Source organism: Ceratotherium simum, chromosome 21 (genome assembly GCF_057802395.1).
Source record: "Ceratotherium simum simum isolate JZ-2026a chromosome 21, ASM5780239v1, whole genome shotgun sequence".
NCBI classification, from domain to species: Eukaryota; Metazoa; Chordata; class Mammalia; order Perissodactyla; family Rhinocerotidae; genus Ceratotherium; species Ceratotherium simum.
This window is the reverse complement of record NC_141920.1, coordinates 12,216,844-12,235,334: the sequence shown is the minus strand read 5'-3', so window position 1 is coordinate 12,235,334 and position 18,491 is coordinate 12,216,844. Positions and strand designations below refer to the sequence as shown.

The following is an 18,491-nucleotide window of genomic DNA, read 5'->3' as shown; positions in this document are numbered from 1 at the left end:
TTTAGAAACAAAACACATAAACAGCCTTTCCCCGGAAAACAGACAGACAACCCTGAGCTACTGATTCCCATCTTACTGGCAGGTCTTCTGTCTTTTAGAGTATCTTTGGAGTATCTGCTTTAGGTAGCAGAATCAAGGACAGCATTTTCAAAATTACCTTATTATATAGTATAACTTGATTCTATAATTACAGCTAACAAAACATGCCAACGATATTTTAAAGTATTTTCAAAAAAATCATTTGTAGTTAAAAAAATTGTTACATAACTAATTATATTCCTCCTTGCCCCATTCTGTGGTAGTAAACCTGTCTCCTCATGATGATCAGGGTCAGTCATCCCTGTCAGTGTGGTAGCCTCTTTCTAGGCCTGCTGGTCTGTCAGCACAAAGAGCCCAAAGTGACTGGGCAGCAGCCATTGTAACTCCTACTATGTGAACCCTGGTGGAAATGTCCCCTTTTGGGAGCAAGGACCTTTTGACCCACTGAGCCTCAAGTTTCAGGCTAAAGAAGCAGAAATTCCCCAAGTAGGAATCCTCACTCCCAAAAGAGTCCCTGAGAGTGATGTTGAGTGAGACCACTGCTACTTCTGCCTGTTGTGTGCTGTACCTATGCTTACCCATTGGGGTGTACCACCCACTAACAGCCATTGGTTTAAGGAGTATTCTGTATCCTGGAGGAGAGCTCCCTTCCTCACAGGATGTCATTTCCAACCTGGTGCGTCAACTCCATCTTCAAGAGGCCATCTTACCACTCTGGCTGGCTGGCAGCTTCTGGCTCGTGTGGTATGTGGTGTAGGGCCATGTGGAGTCCACAGTCACATGCCCACTGCTGCACCTCCTTTGCCATAAAGTGAGTCTCTTAGTTTGACACGTTGTTATGTAGCATCCCACTTCGGTGGATCAGACACTTGTGGGCCCTTAGACAGTGGTGCTACCTAAACGACATACCGGCCAGTATACGTGTCAGTCTCAGTCAGAATGAATTCCCTCCCTTTCCAGGATGGAAGGGGTCCTGTGTCATCGAGTTGCCATCGTGTAGCTGGGTGGTCTTCTCAAGGAATGGTACCACATCAGGCCATGAGTGTTCGTCTCTGTGGCTGTCCATTCATACATTCAACAGTGGCGGTAGCTAGAGCAGCCTAGGTGAGAGGCCATTCGTGCTGTTGGGCCCTTGCGTAGCTGCCATCATGGCTACTGTGTTCATGAGCCCATTGCACAAATACTGAAGTGGCCGAGGTCAGAGGCTGGCTGAATCATCCATGAACCAAGCTTGGGTTTTTTTCTCTTCTGTCAGCTGGTTATAAAGAAGTCCCAGTGAGGCCTTCTGTAGGAGCTGAGGGAGAGGTGTTGATGTAACAGCTGTAGATGACATGGAGGTCTGGGCCACCCATTCATGCAACATACTTGTGCCCTCTAGACCCACACAAGCCTGATTTCTAATGTAACACTCGATCTTAAAACAGATTGCTGCTGGACCCACCTGGCCTTATAACTTGGTATTTATGGCAACCCAGCTTATGAAGGACAACTCTGGCCACATGGGCACTTGATGTCCTATGCTCAGATGCTCTGTCTCTGCCAGGGCCCAATAGCATGCCAGGAGCTGTTGGCGTTTTTTTCCTTAGGAGTTTTTTGAGTGGTGTATAGTTCTCCGCTGCAAATGGCATGACCTTGCTCCAGAACCCTAGGGATCTGTGCTGAGCCAGCCTCCTACTGGGGCTTGCCGGAGGCGTCACCCAGCATCCCTTTCTACTGAAGATACTCCCAGTACCATGGGGTCTGCAGGATCAGATGGCGAAAGCAGCAGAGCTGCTTGAACTGCAGCTGGACCTGCCGCAGGGCCCTTTCTTCTGGGCCTCACTCAAAACTGTCAGCCTTTCACAAACCCAATAGATGGGTTGAAGTAGTTTTCTCAAGAGTGGAATATATTGCCTCCAAAACTTGGAGGAGGCCTACCAAGCATTGTGTTTCTTTCTTGGTGGTAGGAGGTGGAGGGTGCAGATCTTGTCCTTTACTTGGAGGTAATGTCCTGGCATGCTCCAGACCACTTGACCTCTAAAAACGTCACAGATGGGCAGACCCCTGAATCTCTCTCTCCTCTGAAGCGTGTGTGTCTTACCAAGACATCTACTTGCCACTTGTTGCTTGTCGTATCAGAATAACATGATGTCAGCAGTACAGTGGACCAGTGTATTGCCCTGTGGAATGTCCATGTGGTCTAGATCCTTTGGGACTATTTTGTGACAGAAAGCAGGAGTTCACATAAGGCTCTTGCCTCGTTTGAGGCCTCTATGTAGTTGTGAAATAGCCTGAAAGCTCTACATTCCAATAGGGAGCTGAGGGCCACTTCTGCAGGCCCAGAATCTACAAGTTGAAAGTGTTTGTCTGCATCTCACCAAGATACCCCTATCCCACATCTCAGAGTCCCACTTCTTCCTTATCAGGGCCTTGATAAGCGAAGACATAGGTGATTTACCTTCTTGAGTTCAGCTTTCTCTCAAGATCTGCCACTCTTGTGGTTAAGTCCCATGCCTGATCTTCACCTCTAGAAGCCCTCCAGCTGCAGGAGATGAGGGTCTGTTTAAATGCTGCCAGGGAGGCCCTCTGACTGGCACCCTTTGCTTTAAGTTGGTGATTGTCTGAGCCTGTCATTTTCTCTTTTCAAAGCATCAGTGGCATTTAGCAACAACCACACAATTCCCCTGTTCTTATAGTTATTATTTCCCCCATACCTCTGACACCAGAGGTATTACATGAGCCACTGCCTCCTGCACCAGTGTCCCCACTCAGTCCCCCACAAGTGAACATCTTAGCTATGGCACTGCTACCCCAGGTGAGAGACTGTCAGTACCGTACCCCCAGGGCTGGAGTCCTCATTGCCGGCCAGTTGCTGAGTTGTCCAACTGCAGAACCCCATCCTTCCAGTTTGCTTCCTGTGACCACTCCACTCCTGGAACCGAGTGTCTTAGGTTGGCTCCCTAAAAGCAGAGTCTGAGACAGGGGTTTGGGGACATGTAATTTACTGAGGGGTGCTCTTTAGGAATAAATCTCAAGGAAGGGAGTAAACTAGACTAGGGAAGAAGAAAGAGCCAAACATTGGGTGTGATCTCAGGTTAAGCCCAGCCTGAGCCTCAGGAGGAGGGCTCTGGGGCAAGAACTCCGACACTTGGTCCCTCCTTAAAGCAAGGGGCTGGGCTTCTGTACCCCCTGTCAGTTAGTCATCGGCTGTGAGCTGGTGTAGGGTGCGCACAGCTTCCGTGATGAGGTGCCTCTCGGCAGCTAAGGGCAGTTTTCTGGAGAAGGGGACAGCTGTGAGCTGTGAGCGCTTAATAGCCAAGGCGCACAGCAGCTCACACAGATGGGCCCAGTGAAGGGACGGGGCGGGCCTCACAGCATCTACCAGAGAAGGCAGCTGGTAGGCGCTTTACAAAATTAAAAATGCCTGTGCCCTCCCGCCAGCAGTCCCTGCTTCAGGAGTTTTTCCTATGGCTGCCTCCACACCTGTGGAGTGATGTTTTCACTCACACGGGAATGGTGGTGATAGCTAAAGCCTGGAAAACACCTGAGTGCCCATTACTAGAGGCCGTATTGATGGATAGCACTTTACTGCAGTGGGACATACTGCAGCCACTAACAAAACGAAGAGTGTGGGGAAGCTCTATATGTATTGATATGGAATGGTTTCCAAGATACAGTGGTAAGTTAAAAAAAGATCAGAAGAATGTGAATACTTACTACCATTTGTCTTAAAAATTATTTTATGTGTACATATATGATTTTAAATATACAGACACTCTCAGAAGAAACATACAGTGTAACCAAGAAACTGGTAGCACTGGTGGCCTCTGGGGAGGAGAAAAGGAAACAGGGATGGGAGGGAGACAAGTTTTCAATGAATACTCTTGTACCTTTTTAGTTTTGTACCATATGTATCTGTTACATAATCAAATAAAAATAAAATAATTCATTTTTAAAATTATTCTGGATCTGCTGTTTACTAGCTAAGTGATGCTGGGCCTTAGGCTCTGTTTCCTTATCTGTAAAATGCAGGTGACAATGCCTTCACTTCATAGGACTGTGGAAAGTAAACAGAGTAATGCACAGAAATCACTTAGAATAATGCCTGCCTGCTAAGTAACCAATAACTGTTAGTTGCTGCTATTAATATTATCATCGTCTATATTGTTATAGTTTATTACCTTGTAGAGTAATTATGAGAATGAGGTAAAATAATGTATATTTTATACATTAGCACAGTGCCTGGCACACTGTGTGTGTGTGTGTTTAACACAGTGCAAATAAATATGTGTGTGCATACATATATTTTTTTAGAGGAATTAGGATCATGTTCTACATACTGTTTTGTAACTTGATTATTATTCTTAATACACGTTAAGCATTTTTCCTGTAACGTGCGTTATCAGGAACACTCATATTTTACGGTGGTAATGGTAGCCCAGCAGTGCACTCTGGGGGAGAGATGCGTGGGAGCAGTTGGTCGCCGCAGCGCAGATGGACTGCAGCAGTGCAGTCTCCTGTGTCTTTAGCATCATGAGGTCGTAGAATGCACCCATGAGCCAGCCGTCCAGTGTCGCTTGCTGGCCCTGAGCCTTCAGACAAGCTACTTAAACTCTCTGAGCCGTCCTACCTATAGCATTCTAGGATTAGAAGTAATTTAAAGTGACAAATCCTGGGAGAAGGGGCTCAACAAATCATTAATTGCTCCCGATGTTTTGAATTAATCCAGTGGTGTCCATAATGAGGTGTGTGTGCGAAGATCCATTGGGGGCAAAAGAAAATGTTAGAACTTGCATTTCTATTTGTTTTTCTATCTCAGTCTTTTACAATCTCTATCTTTTGTGTATATTTTAAAATATATTAATACGGTAGCAGGGGCCAGCCCGATGGTGCAGCGATTGGGTGCGCGCACATTGGGTGCGCGCACTCCGCTTTGGTGGCCCGGGGTAAGGTTTGGATCCTGTGCGCACGCCGATGCACTGATTGTCAAGCCATGCTGTGGCGGCGTCCCATATAAAGTAGAGGAAGATGGGCACAGATGTTAGCCCAGGGCTGATCTTCCTCAGAAAAAAAAAAAAAAAAGGAGGATTGGCATCAGATGTTAGCTCAGGGCTAATCTACCTCACACGCAAAAAATACAGTAGCAGTTTTTTATAATAATAAATAAAAATTTGTAACTTGAGCGTGCATGCTCAAATTCTTTTTACTGATGGGAGTATACAGAATTGTATCTAGGGCATTATTTCCATCTGGTGGCCAGTTGTGTGGTATAAACTAGTTTCTCCTGTAGTAGAGTAGATTGATTTAACCTAACTTTGAACCTCCATCTCAAAAAGTAAAGGAGTAGTTTAATGCTGTACCATAGTTTAGTTCTAGGACGTCTCAGAAGGATTACTCAAAGAATAATAATAATAGTAGTAGTAGCAGTAGTAGTAGTAATATCACATCGTATTTTACAAAGCTTTCTAGTGCCTCATAAATAATAATGTAGACAAACTTAGGCAGTAGAATAATTACTAATTTTCAAATGTAACTGCTTCACATGTAAATACAAAAGAATTAATCATGGTAAAGTTTGGTATACATTTACAAGGGAAAAAGAAAGTTGAGGTTTTAGTAGAGCAGAAAAACACCAGCTTTAAAAATGAAATCTGAAACCATGAGAAGAGGTTCACTTTCCCTAGTAATCAGAAATGATTACTGAATGCAGATTGACTGCAGATGCAAGTTAAAACCTTAAAAGTACAATTTATTGCCCATCACATTGGCAGAAATGTTCAAGTCTGGTGATTACCCAGGGTTAATGAGGATGTGGGGACACAGGTGGAGCAGTGGTGTAAATTGGCCCAGCCACTTTGGACGACAATTTGGCAACATTTTCAGAGATAAAAATGTTCATGCCATTCATTGTCTCTGGATCTGCCCTAGGGAAACACTTTCGCAGAGAGGCACATACAGGCATGTTTGTTGTAGCACCGCAGTTAGCAGCAAACAGTTGGAGACAGCCATCATTGGGGGAGTAGTCAAAAAATTGTGACTTTTAAAAAAATTAATATATAATTCACATACCATAAACTTCACAATTTTATTTTTTATTTTTTTGTGAGGAAGATCAGCCCTGAGCTAACATCTGTCGCCAATCCTCTTCTTTTTGCTGAGGAAGACTGGCCCTGGGCTAACATCTGTGCCCGTCTTCCTCTACTTTATATGGGACGCCGCCACAGCGTGGCTTGACAAGCAGTGCATTGGTGCACGCCCGGGATCCGAACCCACGAATCCTGGGCCAGCGCAGCAGAGCGCGTGCACTTAACCACTGTGCCATCAGGCCAGCCCCATAAACTTCACAATTTTAAAGTGTACAATTCAGTGCTTTTTAGTATAGTCACAGGGTTGTGCAACCATCACCACTAATTCTAGAACATTTTTATCACCCCTAAAAGAAGCCCCATACCATTAACTATCACCTCCAAACCCCTCCTTCCCAGCCCTAGGCAACCATTTCTGTCTCTGTAGATTTGCCTCTTCTGGATATTTTATATAAATGGATCATAAAATATGTGTCTTTTGTGTCCAGCTTCTTTCACTTAGTGTGTTTTCAAGATTCATCCATGTTGCAACGTGTGTCCGTGCTTCAGTCCTTTTTATTGCTGGATAATATTCCATTGTGTGGGTATACAATATTTTGTTTATCCATTCGTCAGTTGGTGGACGTTTGGGTTGTTTCCACCTTTGGGCTATTATAAATAATGCTGTTAATGGACATCTGTGTACAAGTTTCTGTATGAATGCATGTTTTCAGTTCTCTTGGGTAGAATTGCTGGGTCATGTGGTAACTCTGTTAACTTTTTGAGGAATTGCCAAACTATTTTCCCACAACAACTGCACCATTTTACATTCCCACTAGCAATGTATGAGGGTTCCAATTTCTCTATATTTTTGCCTACACTTGTTTTCCATATTTTATTATTATAGCCCTCCTAGTGGATATGAAGAGGTATCTCGTTGTGGTTTTGATTTGTGTTTCTCTAATGGCTAATGATGTTGAACATCTTTTCATGTGCTTGTTGGCCATTTATACATCTTCTTTGGAGAAATATCTATTCAATCTGTGGCATTTTTGTGCTATGCTGTAGAGCTGTTTAAAGGAGTGTGGCAGATCTATATGTAATAATCCCTGACTAGATCTCCAAGACTTAACAGTGAGCAAAATAGCAAGTAGTGGAATGATACGTTACATTCTACAGTACCATAAATTTTATGTCAATACACACAGGTGTGATGTGTGTACATACACACACCCCCAGTACTGTACGGTTAAATATAAATATGTAAGAGGATAGGGAAGGATCTGATAGAATTCCCCAAACTTATGAAGATAGTTGGTTACCTTGGGGCAGGAAGCAAGAATGAGGATGGGAATGGGGGTGAATCTCATCAAAGGGGACTTTAGTCTTACGTATAACATTTTACGAAGTACTCGTGAACTATTTGGTTAATAAAAAATTGTGTAAAAACTCCTTAAAATGTATACACAGTTTGGGGCCGGCCTGGTGGTGTGGTGGTGAAGTTCGTGCGCCCTGCTTTGGCGGCCCGGGGTTCGCAGGTTTGGATCCTGGGCACGGACCAACATGCCACTTGTCAAGCCATGCTGTGGCGGCGTCCCATGTAAAGTGGAGGAAGATGGGCACAGATGTTAGGCCAGGGCCAGTCTTCCTCAGTAAAAAGAGGAGGGTTGGCGACGGATGTTAGCTCAGGGCTAATCTTCCTCACACACACAGACAGAAAAATGTATACGCAATTTGTAATTCCCCCCCCCAAAGCCCCAGTAGATAGTTGTATGTCATAGCTGCACATCCTTCTAGTTGCTGTATGTGGGATGCGGCCTCAGCATGGCCAGAGACGCGGTGCGTCGGTGTGCGCCCGGGATCCGAACCCGGGCCGCCAGCAGCAGAGTGCACGCACTTAACCGCTAAGCCACGGGGCCAGCCCTGTAAAAGCAATTTGAAGAGAGAAGAAGAAAGAAGCATTTGGCGAGTTCTCGCTGGAGAGGGATGAGAATCAGTGCTTTCCTGCCCCCTGGCAAGTGAATGTACAACTTCTGTTCTGAAACATGGTCATTGACTCCCTTTATGGCTCATCTCTATTTTGTCTTGGTCTCTTTTTCAAAGTGATTTTATTACTATTTTAATAATATATAACAATTCAAATAGTATAGTTTTATAAAGTTGAAATTTACTGTCTTCTCTCTTCACCTCAAACCCCGCCCCCCTTCGCCAAGGCGATTAGTGTTAGTGGAGCTCCTTTTCCTATTACTAAACTTCTATGTTCTAGCATCGTCTCCTCGCCCCCCCAGTAGAATGTGTTTCTTCAGCTTTCTCTTGATGGGGAAAAGCTCCTTCCTCTTTAGGGGAGGGGCGGGGAGTCTTTATCTTTAAGTGTCTATGACAGTGATTTTCAGGCTGGCTTTGTATCACCCCCTACCAGAGGTGGAGACTTAGTAGGTCTGGAGTTCTCCTCAGGTGTCTTTATTTTATAAAAAGCTCCCATTCTGATGAGCCAATAGGGTTAAGAATCATTTATCTAGTGAGTAGCAGAGCAATCATGAATTGTACCCACAATGCTTCTTGGAGAATTATTTTTGGTAGGTACTTTGAGAGAGTAATGAGCCTGTCAGCTTTATGGAAACATGCCTGAGCTTAGATGGTCTGTTATGTTCCAGAAATTTCACAGAATTTTTACTTTAGGTTATTTTCGGCTTTGGGGTTTTATCTCTAACCAAATACTGTACATAGAGCTGCCATCGAGTCTGAGAAAGCGATCTTGGATTCTTTTTTTGAAAATGGTAGGAATGAGCAGTACAGGGCAAACTTAGCTTGTAAGCTTTCTTACAGAATGGGTGGATGTAGCAAAAATGACAGGCATTAAATCCTCTGTGCCACGCAGACTGTCCTTGGGTCTTGTTGTATAAAGCTTCCCCCCCACCCCGATTTTTGTAGACTTCATTATAGTATGTTGGACTGAGATGCAAGTGTGAAACTTATGTGACTCATAGAACTTCACACTAATTTTTTCTTGTGTTTTCAGACATAAAAGCTGCAGAAATCCATAAAAGTCCTTTAGAGACATAATAATATTCAATTTCTCTAGAATAATAAACCTGAGTAATCTTTCTCATATCTTAAGCTTATGTTAAGCTTTACGTTTTCTCTTCTAGGTATTCTCATGGGAGCAGTTATAAAAATTATAGAGTTTAAAAAACTGGCAAATTGGAAGGTAGGTTTGCCAACTGTTCATTTTTTAACATAATTACAATTTTTATCAGTTGTTCTTAATTTTAGTAACACTGATGGTTACGGGGGCTTTCTTATCAGAACTATCAGTGAAGTTTCTGTTGTCCCATTAATTTTTTAACATTCTATTAGATTGGTGTTGATATCTTTACATCTGAGTTTTTTGAAAAAGCATAGATCTCACACTGTTTCAAGTTAGCATGGGAGCATTCAATGTCATGTTTTATTATTTATTTGCATTTTTATCCTCTTAGACTAACCTGCTATATAAGGAGGAAAGGCTCTAATTAGCATTAAACATTAAACAATGTTTATTGCTCCCCATTCCATTTCTGACAGCTGAGGATAATAGAACGTGTTTGTCCAGCCCTGTGGAGCTTACAGAATGCTCTATAAACGGGAGCTCATGTTGTCCTCTTGACAGCCACGTGAGGCGGATTGGGTACCTTCATCAGCCCGTTTTTACAGATGAAGAAAGTGACGCTCAGAGAAGTTGGGACATGTCCAGCGTCACAGAACTAGAAAATGGCTGAATTGCGTCACGTGTCCAGACCCTCTGGCCCAATATGTTCTCTGTTTTCCCTCCCATAACCTGCTCTCCTCAGTTAGTGGATGTTCGTACCCTTGTGTTTACACAACGGTTGTTGGATCGTGAGCATTGCCTTGTGGTACGGGGACTCGTTGAAACTCGAATTTCAACTTAAACTCGAGCATCCGTATTGAGCAGAGAGATTGTGTGTTACAAAATTGATTTTGTGGAGGGAAATAAGGTCCATTTCAAAATATTAAAGAATCATGTGATTAAAATTTTTCACCTTTGAGCCTCTCCTACTTTGACGCAGCTCCTTGGTGCTTGGATTAATTTACCTGTTAAACTGGAGAGTAAAATCTGTGAAATAAATTGCGTATTCTGACCTAAATCACTTTGAAACTGTTATAAATAATATTCAGGAAATATTGTATGTAGTAAATGAATTCTCAAAATGTATATTGGGTTCTTAATATAGAACTCCCCTCAGCTGGGGCTGGGCGGGTCCCCCTGGAGCACATTGTGAATGGTATCTCTGCCTTCCTACAACTTGTTCAATTTAACCACCCTCCCAGTGGCTCATGCCTAGGTCGGGGGGTACAGACTGGAACCCTTTCTCTACTCCTGGATAAAGCCTGATGTGTAGATATCACCCGCTAACACATTTTGTTTGATTTGATTTAAAATCAATCGATCAAAATTGGAATTGATTTAAAAAGTATTAGTTTGATTTAAAATTTTTATTAATCTATATAAAATACTGGAAATTTCACATAAAAATCTGAACCTCTAGCTTCTCTTGAAAAAGCAGAAGCTCTCTTAACAGCAGGCCCACATTCTGGCCAGCTGTGATCCGAGGCTCCGAGCGGCAGCTGCTCCCCGGGGGTGCTGTGCGGCCCCGGTGGCCTTTTGAGTTGTTGACCCTGCTCTGAGGAGAGGAGGGGAGGTGGTCTTTCACTTTTAGTTTTATATGCTTCAGTGTTATTGAATTTATTTTTCAACAGATGTTACTTTTCAAGTCATTTTAAAATAATAGTGATATATTTAATAGTACAGACAAGTGAACCAAAGTTGGGTGATGAATGTAGTTAAGTGCTTCAAGAGCCATCCAGGCAACCAGTGCTTGACCTCCGAAAGGGCGAGGTTTCTAGGCTGGGATAGTTGGGGCAGGCTTCCTGGAGGAACAGGTGTTTGTGGAAAGCAGGACACCTGTTTGGAAAGTGGGTGCTGCAGGGAGCAACTGGAGATAAGGAAAACAATGAAGGAGCTTGGTGTTTTCTTTCCATGAAGTTCTGTTTTCAAACTGTCTCCCTGGGCCTGCCTTCTACCTGTGTTGTCGTATGTTAATATAGTTCTTTAAATCAACTTGCTTTTTATTTATATACACTTTTGTAGTAGTTTTTTAAAGAAAAGCTTTTGTGATAAAATACATAACATAAAATTTACCATTTTAGCCATTTTTAAGTGTACAGTTGAGTGGCATTAAGTAATTCACAGTGTTGTATAATCATCATCACTATCTATTTCCAGAACTTTTTCATCATCCCAAACGGAAACTCTACCCATTAAACAACACCTCCATTCTCTCCTCCCCACATTCTATTCTACTTTCTATTTTTTTTAGTATTTTCTGTTTTTTTTTTAGTAGCCCCTATTCTACTTTCTGTCTCTATGAATTTACCTATTCTAGGTACTTCATATAAATAGAATCAGACAATATTTGTCCTTTTGTGTCTGGCTTATTTTACTTAGCGTGATGTTTTTAAGGTTCATCCATGTTGTAGCGTGTGTCAAAATTTCCTTCCTTTTTATGGCTGAATAATGCTCCATTGGAGGTATACCACACTTTGTTTATCCATTCATTTTTTGGTGGACCCTTGGGTTGTTTCCACCTTTGGGCTATTGTGAATAATGCTGCTATGAACATTGGTATACTATATACATTTATTTTAAAGGAAACATTATAATACTGTTTTAAGTGGGAAATCAACGTTTTTTATAAATAAATATGATAAAAACAACGTACTACAGATGCCTGCTGAAACCTCTGAGGTCAGGCCTGTTCTCTCCATCAGAAAGGGAGATCAGCACATTGGAGAGAGGCTATATACGCCGTAGCACTAGGCTGAGGTGTCTTTGACTTACTTGGGATTGAAAAAAGAATCAGAAGGGGCTGACTCTCGCAGTCTGTGGGTCAGCAGTATTTGACACACCCTGCTCAAGCACCATCTAAAATCACCTCAGGCCATTTTGGGGGAGTTGTTGCCAAAGGGAACCTGGGCCCTTTCTGTAACACTAGTCACTGTAAGGTGCTGTATGCATTTCCTTGGCTGCTGTAACAAATGACCACAAACTGGTGGCTTAAAACAACAGAGATTGATTCTCTCATAGTTCTAGAGGCCAGAAATCTGAAATCAAGGTGTTGGCAGGGCCATGCTCCCCCTAGGGAGCAAATCCAGGCTCTAGGGGAGAATCCTTCTTTGCCTTTTCCAGCTTCTGGTAGTCCCAGGCATTCCTTGGCTAGGGCAGCATCACTCCTATCTCTGCCTCCGTCTGTCTTCTCATGGCCCTCTTCTCTGTGTCCTTCTCTGTCTCTTACAAGGACACTCTCATTGAGTTTAGTGCCCACCCTAATCCAGTGTAATCTCATCTGGATTCTCCTCTTAATTACATCTGCAAAGACCCTATTTTCAAATAAGGTCACATTCTGAGGTTCCAGGTGGACGTGAATTGGGGCTGGAGGACACTGCAACCCACTGCAGTTGGGTTCTCCTTTTTCCCATGGGGGTTTACTTTCTGAAACTCCAAAAGGACCGACATAGTGGTCCCACTGCACAGATCCTGAGGATAGATTGCCCCACAAAACACAGAGATCGGCCCATTTCTTTTCACGTGGTCCCAGTCTGAGTCATGAGTTTGTTATATAGACAGTTATTTTAAAACTTCATAAGGCATTTTCAGAAGTCATCATTTGCTTCTATTTTGAGCCTTTTTTGAATGTTATTTTAGTCTTTATGGTAACAGCTGTACATTTGTAAGAATACATTTAGTCATTCTTCTGAATAGGGATTTGACAAGAAATCAGACTGTCAAGATTGTGGCATAGAAATTTTCATATGAAAAAGGGCCTCATTTTGTGGTGCTAAATAGACTGTATTACACGTAGTCCTTTTGGGTTTGAGGACCAATATGTATTTTCCTTAAATCCACCAATAATTAGATACATTAATGTAGAAAATGAAATTATTATTTCAGCCCCCTAAAAATGGCCATATTCTAGAAATACCTTTCATAATGGTACTTAATATTTGAATCTGAAAGCATGGCAAGGGGCTCACTTTATTTATAGACATGTCCCAAATCACAAGGGCAATCAGGTGGGGACTATTTCGTTACAGTCAGATTTAGGAAAATGGTGGGCAGAGTTGTCTGTGACAGGCAGAGAACAGGCAGGGCTATTTTCAACATGAGTAGGGTATACTCTTCCTCTAAGTGGGTTGTTAGGGCTTACCGTTACATTTTTCCTGGAGGACTCCAATTTGAGGACTTGTTTTTGAAAGTATTTTATTTGAATTGAAATGTTTTCTACGTTAAAATTAATTTTCTTCAGTAAAGAATAAAAAGCATACTACTGTCTGTTTGAAAGTAGTTCATTCTATTTCTTTTGTTGGTCACCTTTTTTTTTCTGAATGAGTTTTTTATTTTTTTTTATTGATGTTTTAATGGTTTCTAACATTGTGAAATTTGGGGTTGTACATTTTTGTTTGTCCATCACCATATATATGACTCCCTTCACCCCTTGTGCCCACCCCCCACCCCCACTGCCCCTGGTAACCACAGTCCAGTTTTCTCTGTCCATGTGTTGGTTTATATTCCACATATGAGTGAGATCATACAGTGTTTGTCTTTCTCTTTCTGGCTTATTTCACTTAACATAATACGCTCCAGGCCCATCCATGTTGTTGCAAATGGGACGATTTTGTCTTTTTTTATGGCTGAGTGGTATTCCATTGTATATATATATACTGTTGGTCACCTTTTAAAATCACTTGTCCTCCACTTTTAAATGCAGGGGGATTTTTTGGTTTGTTTTTCTTTTTTGGTCTCTCCTCCTGCTTGGTTTTATCATCTGGTCATCATTTAAATGTTGTATGTTTCCTCTGGGCCAGGCCCTGAGAGAATTATTACTTTGGCTCTTCATTGATGGATTTATTTCTTAGTTACACAAATTCCATGCCTCTGAAAATACCCATTTTATATTTACAGGAAGAAGAAATGTTTCGTCCAAATATGTTTTTCCTCCTGTTGCTTCCACCTATTATATTTGAGTCAGGATATTCATTACACAAGGTGAGACTCAGACACGCATTAGTGTTTTTGGTCTGGATGGCTTCCCCTGTTCATGAGGCGTGTTCCTTCAAAGTGGGGGTGTTAATTTAGCAGTGGAGGCTCTGTGTGTGCACCCTGGGGGTGCGTGGTAAGCTGGACTGTACTGTCTGACTTGTGGAGAGGAGCAGACAGGGTTCCAGGCAGTGTGGCTTATTCAGCTACTATTTTCCATAGAGGGTACTTTGCCTAGGAAGATGGCCAAAGTGAGTTTAAGTGGTGCACGGATGATACGTTGACTCCTCTTATTAGACACAGACTGACACATGTTAAGAGACAGACTGCATCCTGGGACGACAGGGACACGTGCCCCAGGCCTGTTGACTCTCTCAGCTCACCATATGGGGCCCTTCTCCCTCCTTAGGCTCATCCATCCTTCAGTGTCTCTCCTCTCAGTGCCCTGCCCTGGGCCTCAACTCCTAGCTGATGTTCCCCTTATCCCGCAGTCTCCATTTCTTCCCTCCCTCTCCCTGGCCCAGCTTCTCCTTACCAGGCTGGAGCCTCATCCTTCCCCTTAGTCTTCTAGCTCCTTCTGGCCCATTCACCTAGTCCCACAGTTGCTCCACCCATTCTGGGCTCCCCAGCGAGGCCCTGGAGAGTGTCGTCACTGGCTCCTGCCCGGTACTCTTCTTGGCCCTGGCACTTCCGGTCTCTGTCCTCCAGCTTGCAGTGGGACTCTTTCTGCTGGGCAGGGGCTTCTCACTTTTAAGCCAGTTTGTATGTGTGCATGGGTTTTTTCCTTGTCTGTGAGTTTTCTTTAAATATAAATGTTTTTAAGTTTTCAAATAAAAATGTGACAACTTAAAATATTGGTAATACAACAGTTATTTTGTGAATGTGATAAAAAATTATGAAGGTTGGAAGGACTAGAGTTTGGCCTGCCCTTGGAGAGACAAAAAGCCTGAACTTTGGAGCCAGAGAGACCTAGGTCTAATCATGCGCTGCCCCCTATGGGTTCCTTTTGAGTAGAGTAGAAATTAAAAACAAAAAATCCCCAAAAACCCTACCTCCCAGGTTGCTTTGAGATTTATACTAGATGAAAGAATGTATGCAAAACACCACCCACCACATTAAATAAATGTTAGTGCCTTGTGTTATTAATATTATTATAGAGCCAACCTTGATGGCCTAGTGGTTAAAGTTCGGTGCTCTCACCGGTTTGGCAGCCCAGGTTTCAGGTTCAGTTCCCCAGGCGCAGAACCACACCACTGGTCTGTCAGTAGCCATGCAGTGGCAGCGGCTCACATAGAAGAACTGGAAGGACATACAACTAAAATATACCACTATGTACTGGGGCTTTGGGGAGGACAAAAAAAAAGAGAGAGAAAGATTGGCAACAGATGTTAGCTCAGAGCAAATTTTTCTCAACAAAAATAAAATTAAATTAAAATAATAATAAAAAATATTATTGTATTATTAATAGCAACTTATTGAACTTGAGAGTTAAATTTGTCAAGAGAATTTTTGTACAAAACATGCATATTAAATTTTTAATTTTCCACCTGGGTACTAAAGCAAAAATATTCTAAGATGTTCAGTCCAGATTTTTTAAAAAGTTTTTATTTTATTGTACATCTATCCAAGAAAAAAGGTGAAAAGGAAGGTTAATGTAAAAAAATTCCCAAGTCTTATGAACCATTACTGACATTAGATAATTGTTAAAAAGAAAACAAGCACTGAGGAATTGAAGGTCAGTGTCTTTTATTCTTTCATTTTGTAAACAAATCTTTAAAAAATTGATTTGACTTGAACTTTAAAACATGACACTTTAATTATTATATTAGAGTATGTAAAGTTTTTATTTTCTAATTTTTTGGACGGAGGGTAAATAAACTTGTTCAAAATTTGAAGAAGATAATAGTTTCTTAGAAAAACATTTCTTTAAAGCTGGCTTTCCAGCAGAAAATGTGACAATTTATGTGAAAGGGACGAATGTGAATTGGAAATTCAAATCCAGAGACTTCTGTCCACTTTCTACCCTCCCCTAAAGAAGATAGGAAGTCAACTTTGAATGTTTTATTTTAATAGTCATGTGCTGCATAATGACATTTCAGTCAACAATGTTTTCAGTCAATGACAGACCGCATATACGATGGTGGTCCCATAGGATTAGTACCATATAGCCTAGGTGTGTGGTATGCTATACCATCTACGTTTATGTGAGTACACTCTGTGATGTTTTCACAACGATGAAATCGCCTAATGACGCATTTCTCAGAATGTATCCCCATTGTTAAGCGACATGTGACTGTATTGCTGTATTTGCTGATGTAAGTTTGGACTTGAAATAAAAGTTTCAGTAAGATTATCATCAGTTGATATGCATTAGGTAGATAGCTGTTTTCTTTAAATTATTAATATCGGATAAAGATTAGGACATTAATTATGTCAGAGAGAAACAGATAAATTTGCTTTATGTGCAAAGGGAAGTTCTTGTACTGTGGTAACTTGAATTTGGGTAAATTTTCAATATCTAGATTAATATTAACCAACTACATAGATTAAATCAGAATTAGATTCCTGTAAACAGACCAAGACTTAGTTTAATCTGTTTTTAAATAACAAAGCAGTTCTTTACAAGGAAAAACTCATACATGAAAGCCTTTTGTTTATTTATTTATTTTATTATTATTATTTTTTATAATTTTACTTATTTATTTTTTTCCCCAAAGCCCCAGTAGATAGTTGTATATCATAGCTGCACATCCTTCTAGTTGCTGTATGTGGGGCGCGGCCTCAGCATGGCCGGAGAAGCGGTGCGTCGGTGTGCGCCTGGGATCCGAACCCGGGCCGCCAGCATCGGAGTGCGCGCACTTAACCGCTAAGCCACGGGGCTGGCCCCATCATAGATGAAAGCCTTTTGTTTAGAACAAACAAAATCATTGTGTTTGCCTTGAGTTATTTTAGAGTTCTTTGTGTGCTAAAGATTAATATGCCACACAAAGTAATTGAATGTCAGATTTTGGGTAGCCAAATCAGAATCGCAACGAATGAAGCAAAGAAACTTTCTGAAGGAGATAGGCCTAATGGGGCTGTCGCTGCTGAGCTCAGGACACTCTTTTGAAGTGAGCTTTAAAATATCAGTTCCCGTTGTCTGTGGCTTGACAATTTCTGAGCAAAAAGATGGGATTTCTGGTCCATGCCCACAGTCAGGGATCATCAAGTTTTCCTGGTGTTGTTCCTAAGTGGAGTCCACAGGATTGTAATAAATAGCTTAATTTTCTTACTTTTATGGAAATTTGAAAGCTATTACCATGCTACTTGGACTAATATTTTCTCTTAAGTGCGGTAAAGTATAGGTAGAAATATATTTTATCTGTCATATTTGATGATGATACTAATAGAGTGGAATAAAATTGTTGAAAAGACCTGGACAGTAAAAAGGAGTTTCTGATAGTATTACCTATTATCTTGACATTCTTTGTAATAATGCACCTTTTCTTAGTTAAATGAAAAGTTATATTGTATAAACTTTGATCAGACATGAAACACAGTTAATTTCTTCAGTCCCTATTCATTGGGCATCTTCCATCTGACAGGCATTATGTCAGTGACTGTGTTGTACAAAAACAGATGTGGTCATTTCTGCCGTTGAGCCTGCAGCCTAGTGGGAAAGATAGACATCAGTCAAATAGTTAGATAAATAAATGTAAAATTTCAGCCATGTCACTTGCTACCAGGAGAGGGTCATTGTGCTTTGAGAGGATAGAATAGGATCTGACCTGGCTAAGAGATCAGAGAAGGTATCTTTCAGGAAGAGTCAAAATGTTCTGAGATCTTAGGATGATTAAAGCTCACCAAGCAAAGAGGAAGGAAGAGTGGTCCAAACCTAGGGAGCACGAAGTGTTCGAAGAACAAAAAGCCACCAGTGTGACTGGAACCCAGTACAAAGGGGAGGTTAGAGGCCATCACAGGGGTTAAACCATCCAGGCTTTGGTTGGGTTTTAGCTGCATTTCGAGTGCAAGTGGGGGTCAGAGTGAAGGCAGCACAATCAGATTTGTCTTTTGCAAAGATGATTCTGGAAGCCCTTGGAGAGTGAGGGCAAGGGGCCAGGAATGGTTGAGACTTGGTAGAAGCTATCACAGTGGTCCTGGGGAGAGATGATGGCGGCTTGGACAAGATGGAGAGAAGCAGGGAGATGTGAGTGATGTGGGGAAGGTAAAAGCCACAGGGCTTGGCTCTGCCATTAGGTGTGGGGGTGAGGGAAGACTCCCAGGTTTCCAGCTTGCCCAACAGGGTGGGTGATGGTGCCCTTTACGTAGAATCA

General features: G+C 41.9%; 1 protein-coding gene across 9 annotated transcripts in view; it reads left to right on the top strand.

Moving 5' to 3' along the window:
- Window positions 1–18,491, top strand: part of SLC9A8 (solute carrier family 9 member A8) — a 72,693-nt gene that overhangs the window by 12,953 nt on the left and 41,249 nt on the right. For all 9 annotated transcript variants that reach the window (XR_015555559.1, XR_015555560.1, XR_015555562.1 and 6 more), the window contains 2 exons: window positions 9,233–9,291; window positions 14,104–14,187. Coding sequence is in view for 5 of the 9 variants with exons in the window: in XM_087445126.1 (XP_087301252.1) it covers window positions 9,233–9,291; window positions 14,104–14,187 (143 nt within the window). In the remaining 4 variants the exon portion in view is untranslated. The remainder of the gene's footprint in view (window positions 1–9,232; window positions 9,292–14,103; window positions 14,188–18,491) is intronic.